This window comes from Sceloporus occidentalis, unplaced genomic scaffold (assembly GCF_023333645.1).
Source record: "Sceloporus occidentalis isolate IW3139 unplaced genomic scaffold, rSceOcc1.0.p SCAF_320, whole genome shotgun sequence".
Lineage (NCBI taxonomy): Eukaryota > Metazoa > Chordata > Lepidosauria > Squamata > Phrynosomatidae > Sceloporus > Sceloporus occidentalis.
The window spans coordinates 241,740-264,301 of record NW_028317300.1 but is presented as its reverse complement, the minus strand read 5'-3'; the positions used below and the strand labels follow the sequence as shown (position 1 = coordinate 264,301).

Sequence of the window (22,562 nt, the reverse complement as noted above, 5' to 3'; positions counted from 1 at the left end):
GAATTGAAGGAATTAGTTTTCAATAAGACGGATAAGGCTTTTGTTGGCGAACAAGTTAAGCTGGCATTCAGCTTTTTTATTTTTTAATAAGGACACAGTAAACGTGCAGGAAATTATCTGTTGAACTTTTCATAAATGTAATATTGAACCCGATGGAATCTTGGACGCAAAGGGATCCTGACAAGTTCAACTAAATAAAAAACCCAATATGTTGAGGCAGCACCTGTGAGTGGCCCGTCATATCTCAGTATGGCACCTCAGGCCTAGCTGGGCTAAAGCATTGGCTTAAATATGCCACTGAGGATATTCAATAAATATTGCCAAAAAAAGTAAAAAAAATAAAATAAAAAAAATCTATCCTCAGAACATAACATTTGAGGAAAGCATCTATGCCAGGACCCACCCAACATACATCGCCTGCAGATGCTAGGGATTCAGTGGTCAATATACTCAGAGTAAGACGCAGAGTCCATGCATTACGAACGCTTATATGGCTCACTCAAAGGCTCATCTTCCAGAGATGTTGTGTTCTCTGGGGCATATAAGGGAATATCAATTTTCTGTACGGTGGGGCTAAATGGTAACAAGAAACCGGAGGCTTGTGGTCAATCACCCTTCCGTTAACCATAGGGCCCTGCGAGGCTTTGTTTTGAATTGAATACAAATCTTCAACTACTTGTCTTATGCTGGTCGATTTGGAGGTTTTAGATTGGTGGGAAGAGATGAAGCTGGCGTCACAGGGCAGGTACCACCTTCCGCCCACAACAGCCACAAGTTAGCTAAAGAACCCATTTACTAAATGAAGAGGAGTCCGTTGGAGAGCCGAAAACAATCAGTACCACTTTCCGAAAGCTACACCGGTGTCGTTTCCATTCCTTGTATAGGATGGGTTGCTGGGTGACTTTCCTATGTGTTTTTTGTATGTGTGATCATTTGGGTTATAATTTTTCATCAAATACAGCCATATGAAATCACATTACAGTATGTATATGATATCCTCCAGCATTTTTGGTTGCAGTCACACTGATGTGAAATGTTGGACTCCAGTGCATTTTACTGCATCCAATGGGTGCAGGCTTTATTTAGTTAATGGTGTTCTTCTACTCCATTTTTCTCCTAACATAAAAAGGAGTGTTGCTTTTAAGCAGGGGTCAGTAAATGGAACTGGCAGGTTAGTGCTGCTGCCGGTTACCACAGCAACAGTTGTAATAATAAAGATTCCTAAATACTGGAAGTGGATTGATGCATGCATGCATGGATCAGACATTGTAATGTCACCTTTAAGAAAACCATACACAAATAGAAATTTAGATAAATATATCTTATAAAAAACCACAGCTCCAATTACCTTCAGCCAGAATGAGTGAGGTAGGGAAGAATATGTTTTATGCCTAAATTGTGTTGCTAAAAGAGTGGTAAGTTTGACACTTATAGGGAAAATAGGGGCAAAAGATATGCTTATACCGGTATGGGTTGAACTAAAGTAGGCATTTATTGCCGTTTTGATATAATAATAGCTCAATTTTGGAAACTGACCAGCTACCAGGGTGGAAAAACCCAACAATCAAAACATTAATTCCATTAAAAAATAAAAATCCGCTTCGGTGGTCACGGCTTCTGAGCGTCTGTTTATGTATCACATGACAAGTAAGCGTTTCCTAAAAAAATTGACATCATTAAGGAATCATTCGTGGGAAGGGTTCAGGCATTCAACGCTACCGGGAGTGATGCTTCTAACGACGTATTTAGTTTTAAAAATATTATTCCCACTGTATTTCGGTACCCAGCAATAAAAGTATACTTTTAAAGAGGTGATACATCAATGCAATGTATTATTCCAAATATTCATTATAGCCTTCATTTGAAAGACAACAGTAACGTTCTTCACATACCTCTACTTCTGTTCCTTAGTCGTCTCTTCTGACACGCTTTCTGCACTTTAGGCAGAATCCAGTTGCGCTTCTGTACTTAGTTTGTCATGGACTAAAATCTCAAAGATTTCTTTATCCTCCAGATTCGTAGGATTCAATGAAAAAACTGAAATTCAAAATACGTCATAAACTGAGAAGCTCCAATATCAGAGTAAATTCACAGTACAGCGCAAACTGCCAGCAGCTGCCCCTGTCTCTAAGAGGATGTTGTCTCGCTGCACTGAATCTCTTTAATAGACTATGAACAGAGCTCTTTAGAGATGTGTGGGGGCAGATATAGGGAGCAACAATATGGAGAAACAGGACTTACAGGAATATGTGTATAGAACAATAACACAAAATAACCAAAGGCGTAATATGGAGTCGTTATACGACACGATGGGAGGAGTTACTGAGACTATCAGTAATATCACGAGGCTTTATAGATATGTATACATTGATTAAGAGCTAAAGGGAGATGCTTTGCATGTGAAGCCTCCATACACCAAAACCAGTGCCTGCGATGAGGCTTGTCAAAGTCCAAAGTGGAAATGCCGCTAACACAGCTTTCAGCTGCAGAGGGGTTTATTCACTAAAGGGGGACTTTAACAAGAGTTTGCAGGAGAGTTGTAGCTTTAACTCCCCCACTTCACTATTTAATATGAAGGGCCAATACTTGCAGGTTCGCCCAGCAAGAAGGGCTGAACAGTCCCTGTATAACTCAATGTGTAAGGAGACTTGGAAGAAATCTCAGATTTCACGATACATTATACAGGGCTGGCCAACTCTTCCAGCAGCAGAAACTAATTTGGTTGGACCTTCATAATGAATAGCACGGTCAACTACTCTCCCTACAGCCAATAAACCCCATATAGCTGGGCAAGCCTGCGCTGGCTTGAGTCTGACTCTTGGCACAACATTCAGGTCTTCTCCTCTGTTGAGTATGGTCCCCACACTGGCTGGCTCACGTCTACAAGTGCGTGTATCTAAAGAACTTATCACTTCAACAAATACACGGGTTGTTATCTCATGGGAGCTGAGATCTGTGGCAGAAGGAGGCAGAACTAGCATAAATAAGTCATTTTCTGAAGTTCCTGCCAAAACCCAACGCATTTCCAGCAAAGAGGAGTAAGTAACTTAGACAGCTCAATACAAAATATTTAACAAGGTGGGGCAGCTCCTGTAATCGACACATAAAGCTGGCTTCTAATATGTATGTATCGCTTATATAAATCTCTAAGCACCTTATATACTATTTAGTGCTCTCAACTCTAAAAAAAAAAATTAAAAAATTAACAAATCTGTTTTAACCACCAAACCCTTTCGTGACAAACTTATAGAAGATCTTAACACAGCAATCAGTCTATAGGAAGCAGCGTGTCCCGCAATCTCTGTGCAAACGTATTGATTTATTAAATCTATCATATGTATATAAATATTATAAAATGATACATACATACATACTGTATCTCCATATATTTGCACAGATTGCATAAATTTCAGATACGGCACATTACACTTAATGCTTGTTTAGCTCTGCTGGTTTATGTTTATATGTATGTATATTGGCTTTAATAGACAAATACCCACATAAAATATGCAAGATCTATGTAGATAAATATATGCACGCGTGTATGTTAATTCCAATCTCGCGCGCACCGCCAAGATTTATCCCTGATGTGTTGTGTTTTTATTTCAGGACTATCCTCGGGGCAAATCTAAGCGGGTGCCTATTTTAGATCTGCTTTGTTGCATGTTTAATTTTGTGTGTTTTTGGAGGATCTCCAGAGAACTGTAAACATCTTCAGCAAATCCTTCTCCTGCATTCAATGCACAGCGTTGTAACGCGGACGCCGGCTCACAGAATAACTAACAGTAACTGCCTATGATTGCGTTTGGCTCGCTTACAAGCGTTCGGTGCGGTTTATTTGGCTCCGAGCCTCAGCTGTAATGATGCTGAAGAAGATGATATAAGAATTAACTGGGTTTTTTTTTTTTTTTTAAACTCAGACTACAAACTGCAGAGATCTGGCAGCATCTTCAAATTGTTAAACACAGATAGATGGCAGACCGTGTATTTCCCAACTAATGAGTCTAGAACTGAAAGGTGGTAAATGTATTAATCCATATAGTGACTTCTAACATTTCTCCTGCCAGACTGCCCCTATAATTCATATTGTTGGTCGATGTAATCATACTTTATTCCTCCTAGTGCTCTATCAATCTGTTCCTGTTATTACATTTTAATTTCATTCTCCTTAATAACGCTATTCCATTACAATATGAAATTACACTGTTCCCTGACTCCTCCCATTACTCCCTACAACTCCTCCCACTGATGCATATATATTTCCTATAACGCCTCTTACTGCTGCCTATAACCCCTCCCACTCTGCATATAAGTATAATACTCCTCGTATTAATCCATATAATAGCCCTTTGTATCCAGACGTTTCTTGGCTGGGCGCTGGCCGCTGATTATACCGGTACTTACACTTTCTGCTCCTTATAACGCCTCTTATTGCCGCAAACAACTGCTGCCTGTAACCCCTATCATACCTCCCAACACTCCAAAGGAGGAAACGTTTGTTTTAGAGACATCGCTGGGATCATTTAGTGTGACCTGCTGATGTGATTTTTATAACAAAGTAATGTATGTAGGAGAAGTTTACAGAAACATTATGGTAACGGTTATGGCTGTAGATAACACAGAAGACGGAGATCAGGGGAGGAAAGAGGAACAGGGGGATTTGGGTCTCTATATTACTGCTCCTTGTACCTCCTGGTATTATTCTGTGCACTTATGGAGTGTGACTGCTCCGTCCGACTCCCCCTGTTATCGCCCAGTGTGACTGCTCCGTCCGACTCCCCCTGTTATCGCCAAGTGTGACTGCTCCGTCCGACTCCCCCTGTTATTGCCCAGTGTGACTGCTCCATCCGACTCCCCCTGTTATCGCCCAGTGTGACTGCTCCATCCGACTCCCCCTGTTATCGCCCAGTGTGACTGCTCCATCCGACTCCCCCTGTTATCGCCCAGTGTGACTGCTCCCTCCGACTCCCCGTTATTGCCCAGTGTGACTGCTCCATCCGACTCCCCCTGTTATCGCCCAGTGTGACTGCTCCATCCGACTCCCCCTGTTATCGCCAAGTGTGACTGCTCCCTCCGACTCCCCCTGTTATCGCCCAGTGTGACTGCTCCGTCCTACTCCCCCTGTTATCGCCCAGTGTGACTGCTCCGTCCTACTCCCCCTGTTATCGCCCAGTGAGACTGCTCCGTCCGACTCCCCCTGTTATCGCCAAGTGTGACTGCTCCCTCCGACTCCCCCTGTTATCGCCCAGTGTGACTGCTCCGTCCTACTCCCCCTGTTATCGCCCAGTGAGACTGCTCCGTCCGACTCCCCCTGTTATCGTCCAGTGTGACTGCTTCTTCCAACTCCTATTACCCAGAGTAACTGCTCGCTCAAACTCCTTTTATTGCTCAGTATAACTGCTCCCTCAAACTTGTATTATTATGAAGTATAAATACTCCCTATAACTGTCTGATAAAGTCTTTTCCCAGGAGTGCCTTCAGAACCGGGGAATTAGTGAATCGGGTTTACCTGCCGTCCACCTGCTTATGAGGTTTGTGATTAGAAGCACTAGCCTCTTCCTAGGCATTGCATGGCAGGATGTATATACAGTATGTTATAATACATTAGATGGATATCACCTATATAGTTAATTTATATTTAACATTAAAATGTACAGAACACATACATTCACTACAGCCGCCCCAGATCAGTTTAATGTAAAGCAAATGTGTATAAAATGCATGTTACCAGTGTAAACCATTCCCTGCATATACATTCTTTATATTAAGCTTTGTATAATGCATACAGTGTATTTGTATTTCAGATTAAAATATACAGAGTGCCTGCAGCCCCTAGGCATTTCTATATAATAACAGAGTGTATACAATGTGTGCAATCAGTGCTGGCTGCCCCTGTATATTTATATTAAAGTATAACACATACAATGTCCACCATATAATATTACAGTATACAACATACCGTATGTATTCAGCGCCGGCTGCCCCTGCATATTAAACATTAAAGTGCATCCCCCTGTACTGTCTCTCATAATGTAATCTATACATCGGAGGTCACCTGCCCCTGTGCATTGCTACTCGGTAAGGGGTGATATATACCGCTCGCTGCCTCGGCGTATAGTGTCTCCCCCTAATCCGTGCCGCCTCTCCCGTGAGCGAACTTGTTGATTGCAGCTGCACGGGACTTGCACTTGTTGTATGCGCGCGGCGAGCACCGGCTGTATACCCCACGCGGACACGGCATGTCACGGACACGGCACACACACAGCGGAGCTATGACTGTTACCTGCAGCAGCGGCCGCTGTCCCGGACTCCCAAACTGATGCTCTCCGCAAAAGCCTCCCTTCTCCGGAGCAGCGCTCGCCAGCCCGTGCAGTGTGACCTCCCGGGCGGCAGGGGGCGAGCTGACACGTGCCGGGACTCCGTGTCTCGCTATAGGAAGCGGCCGGGGGAAGGAGAGTCACGTGGGAGGCGTAGTGTGCGGCTGTGAGTACCGGGTGCGCGGCGGAGGTGGGTAATACATGTGTTTGGGCTTCGAACCGGGACACCGATAATAATAATAATATTATTACAGTGATGGGAGGGGGTTTTATGTGCTTGGGATCCGCTGTGAGCCGAGGCGCGCGGGCATGTCGATTTACTGAGCACGCCGGTGTGCCGACTGCTCGGCGTCAGGATGACTCTGGTTTGCTATATAACGATATCTGTCCGAACGGCACCCGGTTAAATTCTTCCTCATTCTCGGGGCTTTAAATTCCATCGTAATGCAAATCAAAATATTTACAGGAAATGTTTTTTTGTAGATTCTAAACAAATAAAATTTAAAAAAAATACACATAACTATCCAAACTGAGAGCGATGATGTGTATATTGTTATAAGTATATTGTAAGATGTGTCGTTTTGTAATGTGTCTGTTATTTGTGTAACTTTGTCATGCATTATGAGGGTCTCTGATGCCGAGTTTCTGATGTAAGGAGGGCTAAATTGACCCTGAATAATGCATAGATTATATCACGTGTGATAAATGGTGTATTATGTAGGCTGTCATTTTCACCAGGGTTCCCGCTTTGCACGGCGTAAGGAAGTTAGTTATATGTTTCACATCAACTCTAAACTGCTCAGTGCTCTAGAACCGAGCTCTAGAACCTCAGTACTCAAGGGCTGTAAAGAGGTTCTGATATCTGGAAACCCCAATGATAGATATCTCCAGGGCTTGACAAACCCCACGTCACTGTATGTATGTATGTTAGTGAGTTTGTGTAAGTATGCATGTTACGGAGTATGTGTGTGTGTAAGTGAGCGTGTGTTCATAGGTGGGCTAATTAGTATCATGAGGGGGTGGAGATGGAAGACTGGCCACTACTTTTTTTTTTTTGGCCCAAACAAATTTGTCGCCCCTGCGCCTGCTCTATCCCGCACAGCTCTGCATTCGTGATCATGGAGCACTCCGTACCCCGACAGATGCCGATATCCCGATATATGAAGCCGATAAACGTTTATTAGGAGGTGTCCAGGATTCCCAGTCTGGTTGTGGTTTAGGACACGTTTCGATAGCAGATGGAGCCGTATGGTGTCTGATTGGTTGAACATTTTAATTTTGCAGATTAATGATCCTTGGCCTTAATATTTTCTCCAATTTATGTTTGCGTGCAAAAAAATACAGTAATCCAGTGATTTGTCAAGGGTCTGTGTAAATACTATGTTTGGAACAAATTCACTTGTCTTGTGCGGCCTGCTACAGAATTCTAGATTCTTAATTTGGCTACTCCTGAGATAGATATCGTGTATGTGTATGTATATGTGTGTGTGTATAATATATATACGCAGCTGACTTCCAACTTTTGTTACGATGTAAAAATTGAGGTTGCGCTGTGGCCCCAATCCTGGCTGTGATATCTGTAACCCAGCTTCGGGTGCCACTGAGTTACTTAACAGGTTCTTCAGGAATCTAAAGTGTTAATTTCTCTTATAATATACTTGATATTTACTAAACTTGTCTGGATAGACCAACCCAGGTGTTTGAAATCCATCAGGAGTGTGTATATATATATATATATATATATATATATATATATATATAATCCTCACTGAGCTAATTACTAAGCTTTATTTTCCTGAATGAGAAGTTATTATGCCTGATGGGTAGAATTGTTAACTCATTGAAAGCAACGTAAGGAACTATAGACATGGAAGGTCACTTGCGAGAGGAACCCTGCTTCTCCTTGTTTAAAGTCACGTCGCTGCCCCTCTAATCTTTCTTATTATTTTGGATTTGCTCTGATATGTAAGCTTGCTATGTTCTCTGTGATGTAGGAAATAGGGACCATCAGAAAGACATATACGTTATAGTTCTATGTATAAGTATTGGGAGTCCATTTTCCAAGGACGCTGGTGCATCTTACTGCGTGTAGCTCTGTGCCGACGTTCTTTACTTTATTGACTCCTCCCACAGCTGTCTCTGCTGACAGTAGGGAGCGTACCTCAGTATGCTGCCTGCATGTGCTCAGTAGGTGCGTACGATTGGCTTCAGTGGAAGTGCTACTCAACACGAGGAAGAAGGCGGCCAAGAGAGGAGTTAAATGAGGCCCAAGTTGTGTAGTTTTCTAACTCCGATAAAAAAGAATGCATGTCTCAATTTATATGCGATACAATGCGTGGGGTTCCATGCAAAATTGACTCCAATTTGTGTCAGTAGACCGTTCCTTTTATTTTGTGCCCTCAGAGATTCAATTATTAACATAAGAAAGGTTCTCACAGTATTTCATTCGCTCCTTGTCTCAACTAGTGTTTCTTTCCATTGTTTTTACCTACATTTCTGTGTTTTATGTCCAAACACAACATACAGTCACAGATGTTGAAAATATCGTGTGTGTGTGTGTGTGTGTGTGTGTTAGATTGTCGGTTAAAACATGTAGATTAAAATGAGTTTAAGCTAATTTCCATACCAGTAAACAATCACCATAGTAATTGGCACATCTTATAGCAGTATAGTTTTTATAAAATGTTTTTTTTCTTCGCATCTGTATGTTTGCAGGTAATATGCGTGGATTATGCTGCTGATGGCTTTATTCTTTGATATATTTCACCATATCGACCAATTGATTATTCTCTTCTGCCAGTCATGCCTATAAATCTCTGTATAGTATAATTCAATTTAGTCTTCTGTCGCACGCACTCAATTGTTGTGAAATGTCTAATTAGCATAATAGTATTTAGAATGCCTTCATCTAAACACAGGCGCGGGTATGATTGAGGGATATGGCCATGCGGCGTCTGTGTTGCCTTTGTGGTGACAAAAAAAAAAAAAGACTTTGGGGTTATTCACTGAAGGAGAAATATTGCAGTTTCAATCCACTGACTTCAGTATACCAGGGGTTTGGTCTATTTGTAGGAGCCTATATATATATATATATATATATATATATATATATATATATATATATATATATACCGTATTTGCTCAATTATAAGACGACCCCCCAAAATCTGAATATTAATTTAGGAAAAAAGCCTGAATATAAGACCCTATAGGAAAAAGTTTTACCAGTAAATGTTAATTCATCTAAACTTACATTTTTTAATAAAAGCTATGATTGAGAACAATATTTTTTTGTTTTTATTTCCTTGTATTTTCCAACCTGCCCCCCAGTTACGCACATCTGCCCCCAGGCTTGCCACTCCAATATGGCACTGTGCCCCATGATATGCCTTTTAACCCTCTATATGCCACTGTGCCCCATGATATGCCTTTTAACCCCCTATGTGCCACTCTGCCTCCAGAAATGCCTTATACCCCTATATCCCATTCTGGCATTTAGGGGGTTAAAAGGCATATTATGGGGCAGAGTGGCATATAGTGAGGTATAAGGCATTTCAGGAGGCAGATTGGCGTTAAGGGGGTTAAAAGGCATTTCACAGAGCACTCTGCCTCCAGAAATGCCCTATGCCCCCATTTAACACCCCCCCACACACACACACACACACACACACACACACACACACACACACACACACTTACCGGTGCTTCCAATTTCCTGTTGTATTGCCAGGGCAGCGGGTTGACTTCTACGCGATTTCGCTGCAGTCGGAAGGAGGTGGAGTTGGCAGCGGGGGTTTGTCTGCGTCCATCACGCAGACGTTCCCCGGCTGTCAGAGATCAGAGTTCCCCGCACCAGTGTGGCACCGGTGCGAGGAACTCTGATCTCTGACAGTCGGGGGAAGGTCTGCGCGATGAACGCAGACAACCCCGGCTGCAGCGTAAGTTGTCTACGCGGATCGCGTGGACGTCAACCCGCTGCCCCGGCAATACAGCAGGAAATTGGAAGCACTGGTAAGTGTGTGTGTGGGGTGGGGGGGGGAGACAGGAGGATCCAGGTCCCCTGCAGCGGTGCGGGGGATCTGGATCTTAGTCATATAGTCAGACCTCTATTTGAGGTCTGATTATAAGACGACCCCGATTAGAAGACGAGGGGTATTTTTCAGAGCATTTGCTCTGGAAAAAACCGTCTTATAATCGAGCAAATACGGTATATTATACATTAGAGATCTCACTGATTTCTCTATGCATTATGTAGCACCAACCAAGCTTGTCCTGCAGGAGTATCTCGCTGGGGTTGCTTCTGGTAATGCATAGTGACGTTGGTGAGTAAAATGATCAGTACATTTTTTTACGCCTGTTGATAATTCTCGTCTCATAGTCATCCCATCAAGCCAGTGACGAGAACTGGATGATAAGAGCCCCAGCTGCCTACCGCTTTCTAACGCTTAATGTTATAATGGATAAAGAGCGCTTGCTCTGCGACCCCCAGAGTGTTAAGCGAGTTACGCTTTCTTTTATGGATCATAACCCATATTCTGTAGCGCTACAGACATATTTACTCTTATTTACCACGTTTTGTATTTGTTTTCTGCCTCCCAACAGGATCATAAAGATGATTATCCCAGTCAGATGTTTCACTTGTGGAAAAATTGTTGGGAATAAATGGGAAGCGTATCTTGGGCTCCTGCAGGCGGAGTATACCGAAGGGTAAGATGACTAAAATATCTGTGGGTTGCTATAAAACTCGGATTTGAGATTTTTAGGTTGCTAACTGTAAACCATGCGAAGCGAGAGCGCGGGGAAAGCCTGTTTGCTGCTGACCAGAAACATGGAAGGACCTGCACCTAATCCCTGTCACTTCTGGAGCAAATCACTTGCATGATAACAGGCAGCTGTCGGCAGCGAAGCATTTATCAGTATCAACCTCTGCCGGTCATCTGCCACGAGTTCATCACATGGGCAAAGAAAGGGCTAAATAGCATCTGTTGCTTAATGATCACAAATTTCCTCTTCCAAAAATGATGCACAAATTTTGTCACTTAGATGGATGAAACCCTAAGCAGATGGCCTGTGTCCAACTCAATATATTGTATACATGGAGGGGGTCATATATAAATATACAAGGGCAGTGTTTCCTGGAAATAATATAGTTTGAATGGATTCCCTAAATGGGAGGAAAATGACTGCCGAAGAAAGACATGGTGAAATTGTTGACAAAGCTATCATACTCCAGTGAAGAACCATTAATTCAGGACAGCTGTACCGCACATGCTCCATTGTACCGTCTTTGAAGTTAAGCCACCTTATTATTTGCTGTACAATTCCTTGTTTTATGTCTGCTTTACATTATATGTTCTATGTCTGCACAGCGATGCACTGGATGCGTTGGGTCTGAAGAGATACTGCTGTCGCCGCATGTTGCTCGCCCACGTAGATCTGATTGAGAAACTTCTGAACTATGCGCCTTTGGAGAAATGAGAACCTGTTTTCTTTAGTAGCAGACAAGAATGATGCCAACGCCAACCCAGTTACTGCTCTAAAACGGCCAACATCCATACGGACAAATCTTAGTGCTTATCCCAAAATGGACTACAGCAAACACCTTCCCCATTCCAGAAATGTCTATGTAAACTGTTTGCGAAGTTGACTTGTATTTAATAAATCATTTTGTTAATAAAAACAGACGGAGATCTAGTTTTTGTAGCTGGTTAAGATAACACACCAACGGAACTTTGTTTTGGGCTGTTCCAAACATGTTTCTCGTTTCTGTGTTCATAAAACAGTTCCTGTACCGGTGGGGTTATGACAGTCTTTAATCCCGGTAGATGGGATTCAAACTGTGCCAATTCTAAGTGAGAATTTCGCACAACTGATAAAGTACATTTTCCCATTGATCATCTTCAATGTAAGTGGCTGTGCAGATAACTCGACTAACAGCAGTAAATATCACTAAGGTAGTGACAATGATTGTGAAAACCAAATTGTCAAGTTGTTTCCATAAAACATGGCGTAGATAAACCCTCGCACAGAGGCGAATCTCGTATTGAGGGCTGCACCAAGGAACGTGCATAATAAAGGCACCTAGCCGTGCCAAATCACATGCAGGGTAACCATTGCCTGCGCTGTTGGGACGGTGCAGAAGTATCCCGGCTTGTCACGTTTACATGATGGTGTCTACAAGTGTAAATGACGCCGGTCCCAATGCTGTAATTACATTTTGGTAAAACCACTAAAGGGACAGTCATGCTTCAGCCCCTTGACTTCACCATCCATTACGAAGGGCCAACCCCAGCGAGCTACTGCTGCAGAAAGGCCCTGGAGAATGTATAGTTTAATCGGCAATATTTATTCAACATGTACTCGTCTGCTGAATTGTATCGCCCTTCTTGCTGGAGATCTGGCTGTTCTTGGTGAGTGACTCTCCCAAGGTGTTGATGTATTTGAGTGTGAAAGGAGTGAGTGAATGTTCTAAGGGAAATACAATCATAACGAAAGAATGTGTTAATCCTTTTTTGCTTATTTTTTTGTTTACGTGCCAATTAAACAGCCCCGTAAAACCTTGAACCTGCCTTAATGCCTGCGTGTAAAAGACAAAAGGAAACATGAAATATGTGCGTACTCTGGATAGATATTTCACGGAAATTTATACTAAAATTGCTTTTGGAATCAAAATATTCAGGTTGTTTCTGATTGTATAGCAATAGCAGGACAAGGTTATAAAAAAAGAACATAAATGTATTAACCACAAAATAGCAGCGGGATTCTACAAATCTCTGATCTGAAGCCCACCCGCTGGAAAAAGCTCACAATACGAATGAGCGTTATCCTTTCCCTTTATGAGAAAACTACGAAAAGGGAGATATTACAGGCTTAAACGAGTCCTAGAATGAAGGAAACCTGTTTATTTTTATTACAGATAATGGATTGTGTTTATAAAGCATTTAAACTGGCGTAAAACTGGGATTAATGGCTTAATTCCTCCAGATTGATATATTTAGAGGGAAACCCTCAGGTTTCCAGTACGTCAGAAAACAAGTTAATGCATCAAACTGTTCTTTAATGAGGCGTTAGGGAGGATTGGGCTCTAAAGAGACAGATTCTGTGTTTAATCTTTCTGGGTCATGAATGTGAGCAGACTAAGCTTCAAACATCATATTTAACTTGCTGCGTAATGCTTTATTCACAGTGCTCTAACCCTTTAAAATGCTCATCCGACTGTTCACACAGGAGATCGAAGGCATGATAGGAGTGCAAAAAACAGCCATATATTTTTTACTTTACTCAAAAGCTGGTAGGTAAATGGAACAGCCTCCCATCAGAAGTGGTAGGGGCTAAAACAGCAAGGGAATTTAACCATGCATGGGAACGGCATATGGCTTCTGAATCTAAAACAAGACCAAGGGCTGATTAAGGTCTTTGCCGTAGGAAAACGGGCGGACTAGATGGACCAAATTGGACCATCATATTCCAGATTTTTTTTTTTAATGTAAAAAAAGTTTAGAATTAAGAGTAATGGGATGAATTGTAGGGATAATATATAGGGATTAAATATATGTAGGGATAAAATATAGTTATATATCATTTAAAATAATGCGTACGTTTGTTAACACAGTTTTTTGTGTATTTAAGTGAGCAGAAACGGCTGGCAGATCAGAGCCATTCTGCCCCTCTAGTCCCAGGAGTCATCATCTCTCCCTCGTTCTGAGAAGGACAGCTGCTTAATACCCTTAAGCATCATATTAATATCTGCTCAGTAAAGTGTGGAATTTATATTATTGATTGTTGAACAGGTCATCAGAAAACAAAGCTTTCAAAATTGAATCGTAATTCGATCGCCCACAACAGACCTGACCTTCACAATTGATGATGATGAATTCATAGGTTGTGCAACAGTAATGGGAAGTACAAAGAGAACCCCCAATGACTTACCAATGCTAGGATAGCTTGAGATGTGGGGCCTGAGGCTGAAGTTCACACATATTAACATTTTAAATCTATATCAAATGCATAACTTTGACTTTGTTAATGTTAAAGCTCACTTGCCACTTGGTCGCCCAGTGCTCCAATTTCTCCAAACCTCCTTGCAGGAAGCAACACCTTGTTCAGACAGTGTAACCTTTTGTGTCATCTGCAAACACCGACATATGGTTTTCATTTTGTGAGGGAATCTGACTTCTGGTAAAGGCCTGGTAATAACGAGCCTCCAGGAAATCATATTGCATGATTATTCCTTTTAATAATTGCATTAATATGTATGGTGTTAGCTCCTGTAGTACTTTGAGTATTTTAATATGCATTCTTCAAAAAAAGATTCTTGCCATTGATTGGCTACTTGACAATGCCAATCAGTGTCAGGAAAGTGCTCCCATATAGCGCGGGGGGGGGCACACGCATTTGCAAAGGGGGGGGGGGCGGCAACATAAAACATTTGAGGCACCAAGCACCTGTAATCTATAAGTGAGTGCACTAGCTGGAGTGTCCCTTTAAAGAAGAAACGCTGTGTTTATGATAATATTGTTATAATAAAATGTACTGTGCTACAAGAAAAAAAATGAATATTGTTGCTATGTCCTTAAAATTAAAGATCTTGCCATAAAGAATGTTTTCTTTTATGATAAAATCTCACAGGACAACAAATTTTTATACACTTTTATATTGTGGGACGTGTTTATGTGTTCCGTCGTAATTTTAAAACTCAACAACAAAAAATGAAATGATTGTGCATTTTCTTAAAGACGCATCTATCATTTAAATGTGGAGAATGTTTGTCTAACTTGGAATGTTTTGTTCTTAAAGCTAGTATACATGAGTTTGTCCGGCTGCTCCATCCAGGTGAAGGGGTTAAAGGGATAGGTGGCCTCCGTGCCTCTTTAGCCTCCACCTTTTAATGTGTTGTTCACAAAATGGCACCCATTTTGACTTTGGCTCTCTTATGAAGGCACGCGAGTAAGTGTATGAGTGCATGTGTATGAGTGCATGTGTATGAGTGCATGTGTATGAGTGCATGTGTATGAGTGCATGTGTATGAGTGCATGTGTATGAGTGCATGTGTATGTATCATGCCTCAGTTTGGTGGTATTATTTAAACCTGCCTGCATTAGTGATCAGTGATTGGTTGTTCTGGCATACTTCATACCTTGGCCTGGCCTTTGGACTTTGATTGTCTTCTTGTGACCCTCCACTGCTAGTTTGTTTTTTGTCTGAATTTGCAAATTGCCCCCTGCCCTGATACGTGGGGACTGCTGACTATTCTCTTGCCTTTAATGATTTCGTAATTTGTTTGGACCCTCCAGAAATATTCTAATAACCCTCAACTTGGGTCCTACCACTGCTTGCTCTGTTGCAGATGTCATGGCCTTAACTCAATTCTGTACATTGAAAATAAAAAAATTAAGAGCAAAAGAAGGTTTACAGTACATCTTCCTATGTAAATGCGTGATCCACAGGGAAAAACATTTGTTCCCTCTTTTTCTGCCATAGACAATAGGATAGGACTGGCCTACCGGGATACCAGAAAAACTCTCCAGGAGGCTGGCGTCCTGCGGCAATCACCTCTATTGCGCTTCCCTGTCGCACCACAAGTGCCACCAGCCTTTACTAGATGTCTTCTCCAACCAAAGATGAAGGGGACCAGGAAGATCCAGCCCTCCTACAGGATTTGGTTGAGGAGGGAAGGACGGGAAGACATGCCTTCGGGGAGCGTCTATTCAGGAAGCACTTTTTTGGATCACCCGCTCCCTACGTACACTTTTTTTTATAATGGGAGCACCAGCACCTCGGGCTTCGAAAAATGCCTTCTTCCTGACCAAAATCAGGAGGGAACACTTATTTTCTAGTTCTAGCTGATGAGGGGATGATGGTATGGGGCATTCTGATTGATCAAGGAGGAAATATTGGTTGGGGGATAAATTGGTGGGGGAGGGGGCAAAAGGAATTTCGTAGGAGGGGGATGTTGATGGGGGCATGAAGTTGCTTTGTTTGGGGCTTGTGGATGACCATTGGTTCGGTACTGGTGGCTATGAACATGGCATTAAGGAAACTTATTTTTGTTATATTTTATTTTAAAGACTGGATCATATGATGGGTGGTTTAATTTATAAGGTTGTTAATCGGGGGCCGATGATATAGGGCTGGGGATGCTCATGGGGTAACACAGGCAGTGGTAGGGCATTAAGAAAAGGTTTCACGGATTGCTGGTGATCCAGGGCTGTATGAGATTAGCTCAGTGTGACCGAGAGAGAAATAACAGTAGTCTGTGTGAGTGTGTTGTTAATTAAAATGTAATTAATTGTGGTTATGTAAGATTTAAACTCTTTATAGTTGAGGGGAGCATTTAGGTTAATTATATAAATTTCAAAAACATTAACAGTAACATCCAACGCATTCCGAGGTAACTTGCTGTAAAGGTGCTGTCTGACCTATGTGGCTGAATTTAAGTCTTACAACACAGCGCAGCCTTAAAAACAACATTTCTAGTACCGCTGAAAGCTTACCAGAAATAATAATATAATAAAGCAAAATTCGCCTCAATCGTCATTTTTACCGGGAACACTTTACTGTCATGTGACCCCAAAAACAGGCACTCACATGAACTTAAAAAAGGACTCTGCGAGTAATGGCTCTAAGAAATATTGGGGATGTATTCAAATATTTCCATGGCTATATATTTTTTTTTTTTTTTACCTGAAGTTTAGGAACAAGAAACAAACGGGAACTTTATTGCACCTTACATCATGCGAGATTCCCGTTCCCACAAATGCACCTTATGGGCTAAACAGACACCGTCCCATACCCATCTTATTTCAAGTATTTTTTGCTGAATTCCCCCCCTAGGTTATTCCTTGCCCCCCCCTTGTTGCCTCTGCCGAATTTGAAACCACCCAGGACAGTCCTTGACTGCTAACGACGGTCAGTCCCAGTCAGGTGCTAACAACGGCACCATGCCGTCACTAGCACTATCTTACCTTGATGGAGGTCTGTGGACCTCCATCACCACCTACCCTGGCGATCTGCGATCAGTTGTTAATAAAGTTGCGCGGTGACGTCATATCATCACCGCGCAACTTTATTAACAACTGACAATTGTCAGTTAAAGAGGTATGGGGGCATGCTGCTTAGATGCCTGTATCTCAGGCATCTAAGCAGTTACATACCCCCAACATATACCATTGGAAAGGTAATCGCCTCACCTTTCCAACTCACGTAGTCTACTAACCTTAAACCCAGTTCAAGGAGGAATATGACACTTTGATACTAGATACTTTGAATTAAGGTGGGACAAGGGTGGTGTCTGATAAGAGTTTTTAATTAAACATTTAAAGATCCAGGTCTCCAGAATCTGTTTCACCTTTACATATGATAAAAGGGCGAGCTAAGGAATCCGAGCTGTCCACCTTGGTCATAAAATGCATGACCAGCTCACACGGGGAGTGGGAGCTGCGGTGAAGATAGGTCTCCAAACTGGATGATCAGTCATGCCATGTATGCTGGTGTATTGTTATCATGAGTATCACAAGTGTTTGGTTTCAGCATGTGTGTGTTAGAGTATGATGTTAGTGTGAGCGTGTGTCAGTGTACGGTGTTACAGTGTAAGGGGTAAGCCTAGGGTTAGTGGTGCAAAGGAAAGAAGGAAAGGAAGAAAAGAAATATAAGCGTACCTGGGAACTCAACGGGTTTGACCCCGAGAACTCTGGGAGAAGCACTGAATCCTTGACGTTCCCCGCCCATTTCCGCGATATCACTTGGAACACCCCCGACGTCATTGAGAACGCCAACGGATGTCAGCGGACGGTCCCTTGACGACGGTTGACGGTCCCGCGTTAGGAAACGTCTGTATTGTGGCAATTTGGTTATCGTGGAGTGACGTCATATAAGATGGGTTAACAGTCGTATATACGGTACTTTCTATAGAACAATCACACCCATGTAACGGTATATAGATTGTGTATTTACATACGGGAAACAACACCAATGTATATCACGGGAGCAGCAGCCATCTCAGCTTCCTCTTCTCAGGACCTGCACAATTATTCCTCCCCATTAACTTATCTCTGGCATGTTTAGTTGCAGTTTGCCTTTAAAACCCCAACCTCAAGACCGAGGAGGCCTCACCTGGAGACCCCAGACCGAACCAGGTTAGCACCCAGGAATGAGATAATAAAAATAAATACAAATCAATAAAACGTCTCTAAGCATGTGCAGCACGGCTGTAAGGGGTCATAAGGGGTACGTCTGGCGTCTACTTAGCGATTCTATTAAAGGGGCTATATAATTTTCCACGCAGCCCCCTCATGAAAAATACTTAGTCCTGTAATATGCATTCTGTACTCCCCGCTAACACGCAGGGAGCAGCAACTATGATGTCACCGCCTCCCCCCCACAAAAAAAAATGGAAGGCACATTAATTTCAACCTTTTTCCAAAAATAACACAAAAGAAAAAAAAAAGGTCTGATACATTTCTGTGTCTGCAGCTCCCATCACCCTCAGCAAGAAAGAAAGATTTTTTATCAGTAATGTTTTGTGCTGCATCCATTGTGGGTGAAATATTGGCCCTTTTCCTGGTTAAATCATCTCTCTGGATGTGATATAATTACCAGCAGTGCTGGCTCACCTATCCCTGCACAGACCCGGAAAGCGATCATATTTCCTTCAATGGGAGTTTGCCTGCCACCGATTGGCTGCACAAAAATATCCACTTTTACTATTTTTACTATATTTGGTGGGGAAAGAAATGTGGTTTTTTTTGGATAATTAGTTTTTTTTTACAGCTTATATCATGTGACCGGCCGCATGGATCGCCTGAAACGTGGTATTTATGATTTAACGTGTCCTGTTAACGGCTAAAGGGTTAAAGAATCCTCCCTCTATAGGGAAGATCGGGGTAATAGTAATATGTTGCTTATTATATGTTTTTAACCGTTTACATGTGAACGCTGAACACGCCACCAAACTGCGGCCAGCAAAGCATCACTTAAGTAAACGCGTTGCCCGTCCTTTTTTGGATTACGGATCACATCATCCTCAGGCATCCGTTGTGGGAAGAGGACACTATAGAACCCGGAGCTAAGTCACCCAAATGTGATCAATAAATTGAGCATTTAATGCGGACAATGAGACAATTAGTGTACAAAACGGGAAAAAGGGAATAAAGAGCTTCCACCGACCTCCCCGGACACTGATATTTCCCTCCGCCAAAGGCCACGAAACCGTCCAAGAAAACATTCTTCTCCTGTGGGGAAAAATATTTATTTTTCCAACGAGGCCTTAAATAAATAATCACGGCTTTCTGTCTCTAAGGAGGGGGAGAAAAAGGAAAATAAGCGAATCCTGAAACCGGACACAGATTCTTACATTTCCGACAAAAATAACCGTTAATTCACCATAAAACGGTCCATCTCGGGGCTGAATGTCCTGAAGTCACTAAACCATTGATTGCTTGCGAGGAAAACGTCCCGCGGAATAAAGATTCCTTGAAGTGTTTAATACAGCGTTATACGCGCGGTAAAGCTGCGCAGCAGAGAAGATTGCCTGCTTTATCTCATTTTGCCCCAATAAAGCCCCTTTATCTGCAGACCTGGAGGCGTTGTTGCTGTTAGTCATGTGATATTTTGGGTGACTTTTCTGGCTCAATAACCACACTGAGCTGATGCTTTATGGCGATGCTAATGAAGTCCTGTTTACTAATTACATAGAAAGTGACGGCAGATAAGAACCATTCGGCCCGCCCAGCCTGCCCAAACTCTGCGTACTTTCCTTAGTCCCTCGCTTTAATACCGGCCTTCATTGAAACCTTGAGCTGTAACGATATATTCAACAGAGTCACCTGCATTCAAGCAGGTATATCATATTAGAAGCAAAAGCACCAACTTAGAGTCTTCTATTCAATCAGTGTACAGGAGGAAGAAATAGCGTTCAGACTGTGTGACCCTCAGAATTGGCCCCTTCACCCCGAAACTGGGGTAAAACCCGGAGAATCTGGCTCAAACCCCAACGGTTTCCTGGTACAGTCATTTTCAATAAACGTACAACAGAAACAAGAGGGTGAAAATACAAATGATTACAATGTAACACACGGAAGCCAATATAACAAACTCTGTGTACTTAAACTCAGCAGCAAGCCTTCCCGCGGTAACAGCACAGCGAGTGACATCATAGCCCAGTGATGCAATAAAGGCACAGCTGGGAGAGAGCACAGAGCACAGGCTCAGACATTCACTTGTTGGCCTTCACTGGAGAAGAAACATGTTGCCTGTGATTTTCTTCTCACTCCTGCTGATGTGCGAACTATTCGCTGCTCCGCTCCCAGCTACACGGGGTAAAGGAGACGGCGACGTGACCTGGGAGAAGACAGCGGCTTCCGAACCCGGACAGACCCCCGCGGCCCCCGCTGCGTGGGGCATTACTGTAGTAGCACCGATGATCGCTTGCTTCGGTCTGCTCTGCTGCTGTTTTGCTGTCCTCTTCATTATATATAAAAAGAAACATGCAACGGAGAACACAGGGGCTGCCGACAGCAAGCCCGACGGGCCATAATACAAAGACCGGATATTTCTGCAGGTACTGCTTTTATAATCCTACTTTAAAAAAATCAACCTGTTCTCAGGCAGGCAAATGCAAGTATCCGATACTGGCCCGGTTAGGAGTTACACACCAGTTTGTGTTTATAAATGATACATTCAATTTTTTTAATTAATGGACACATTTATTACACATTTGGCCTGTAAATGTTATTTTTTATACCAATTCTTTGGCTTTTTGGATTGTAAGACATCATATCTAAGGTAAGCGATGTGGGAGAGAGGAATGAGAGCGAGAGCAGCAGTGGAAGAATGAGAGGGAAAGTATAGGGAGTAAACAGTAGCTAACTGACTATTTCCTACGTGTGACATCATTGCGTTTCTGTGGCTCTGCGTACGTGTCACAGTTAGAACAATATTATAACATAAATGCAGCATAAAGTTAACGCTGATAAAAAAACAACAAACTCTTATAATTAAACAATATATTATATTACTGGAAATAAAACTGTGTATTTTGTGTGATTGAACTCCACAGCAAGCATTCCCGCCATGACAGTAGTGTGACATCACAGCACAATGAGTGACGTCATAGGCGATTTTCTTCACCGATGTTTATTTGCTGCTTTTTTTTGCTGTCCTCTTCCGTAAATATAAAAAGAAATCTGCGATGGAGAAGATGGGGGCTGCCGACAGCGAGCCCGACGGCGCATAATACGAAGAGCGGACCCCGCGCCAGAAATGTTGTTATTCTGAGTTCTTTATTATATAATAAATAGTTTTCAGTGGAAATCTTTACGAATCTTTATTTTAATGCTTTGTTCGTATTTTAATAAAATGAGAGGGAACGCGGTTAGAAGAACGGCTCAATAGTAAGTATTTCTACGGAGAACAAATCTCTACCGAGCCAGATCCACAATGAGGTTTTTTTTCTCCAACATTCCTAGATTTTTTATATTATTTTGTACTCATTTGGAATGTATTTTAAATAAGCTTAATCCTTTTTTAACCAAAATATTATTTTTTTCGTCATTATTACCATATGTTCGTGAACACGATATTATTTTTGATGAACGCGCACAAGTTGTCTAGAAGCCGTAGGCCCTTCTTTTAAAATCATAGAAATACATTAAAAAATAACTAGTGATAACAGATAAAACAAAAACCTATACTAAAATAGAAAAAATTCAAATTTTTGCCATCTTGCTTAAATTTTCTTCTATGCTACAGACTAGTGACATCACCTGTTGGGGTTCCCAGCACAGTACATAGTGGGTTCTCCTATGGCGGGGGTGTCCAACTTGCGCCCCTCCAGCTGCTGCAGGACTACATCTCCCATAATGCTCTGTCAGCTAAGGGGGCTGGCTGTAGTCCTGCAGCAGCTGGAGGGCTGTAGGTTGGACACCCTTGTCCTGACTGCTGTAGAGGAGAACGCCATAGAGGACCCTGTCACCGGCTCACCATTTTTCCTTCCTCGGACCCCTTTTGACAGGTACCGACCACTGCAGACCGGGAACCCCCCACAAGAGCTGCAGGTTTGGAGATGCTCTGACCCAGCCGTCTAGCCATTACAATTTGGCTCTTGCCAAAGTCGCTCAGATCCTTACGCTGATCATTTTTCCTGCTTCTAACATCAACTTTGAGGATGAAATGTTCACTCGCTAATTAATATATCCCCCTCCCCCACACTGACAGGGGCCATGATAACAAGATCATCAGTGTTATCAC

General features: G+C 42.4%; 1 protein-coding gene across 1 annotated transcript; it reads left to right on the top strand.

Moving 5' to 3' along the window:
- The first annotated feature begins 10,929 nt into the window (after positions 1-10,929).
- Positions 10,930-11,795, top strand: LOC149274813 (DNA-directed RNA polymerases I, II, and III subunit RPABC5). The gene is made up of 2 exons (XM_089505247.1): positions 10,930-11,024; positions 11,687-11,795. Exons 1-2 carry the CDS (start codon positions 10,930-10,932, stop codon positions 11,793-11,795), a joined length of 204 nt encoding a protein of 67 aa, XP_089361373.1.
- The last annotated feature ends 10,767 nt before the right edge of the window (positions 11,796-22,562 follow it).

What these genes read in the sequence shown, in the direction of transcription:
- LOC149274813 (XM_089505247.1), top strand. Translation starts at nt 10,930, where the DNA reads ATGATTATCCCAGTCAGATGTTTCACTTGTGGAAAAATTGTTGGGAAT. An exon ending in CAGGCGGAGTATACCGAAGG is followed by an intron (nt 11,025 to 11,686) that starts GTAAGATGACTA and finishes ATGTCTGCACAG; the next exon opens with CGATGCACTGGATGCGTTGG.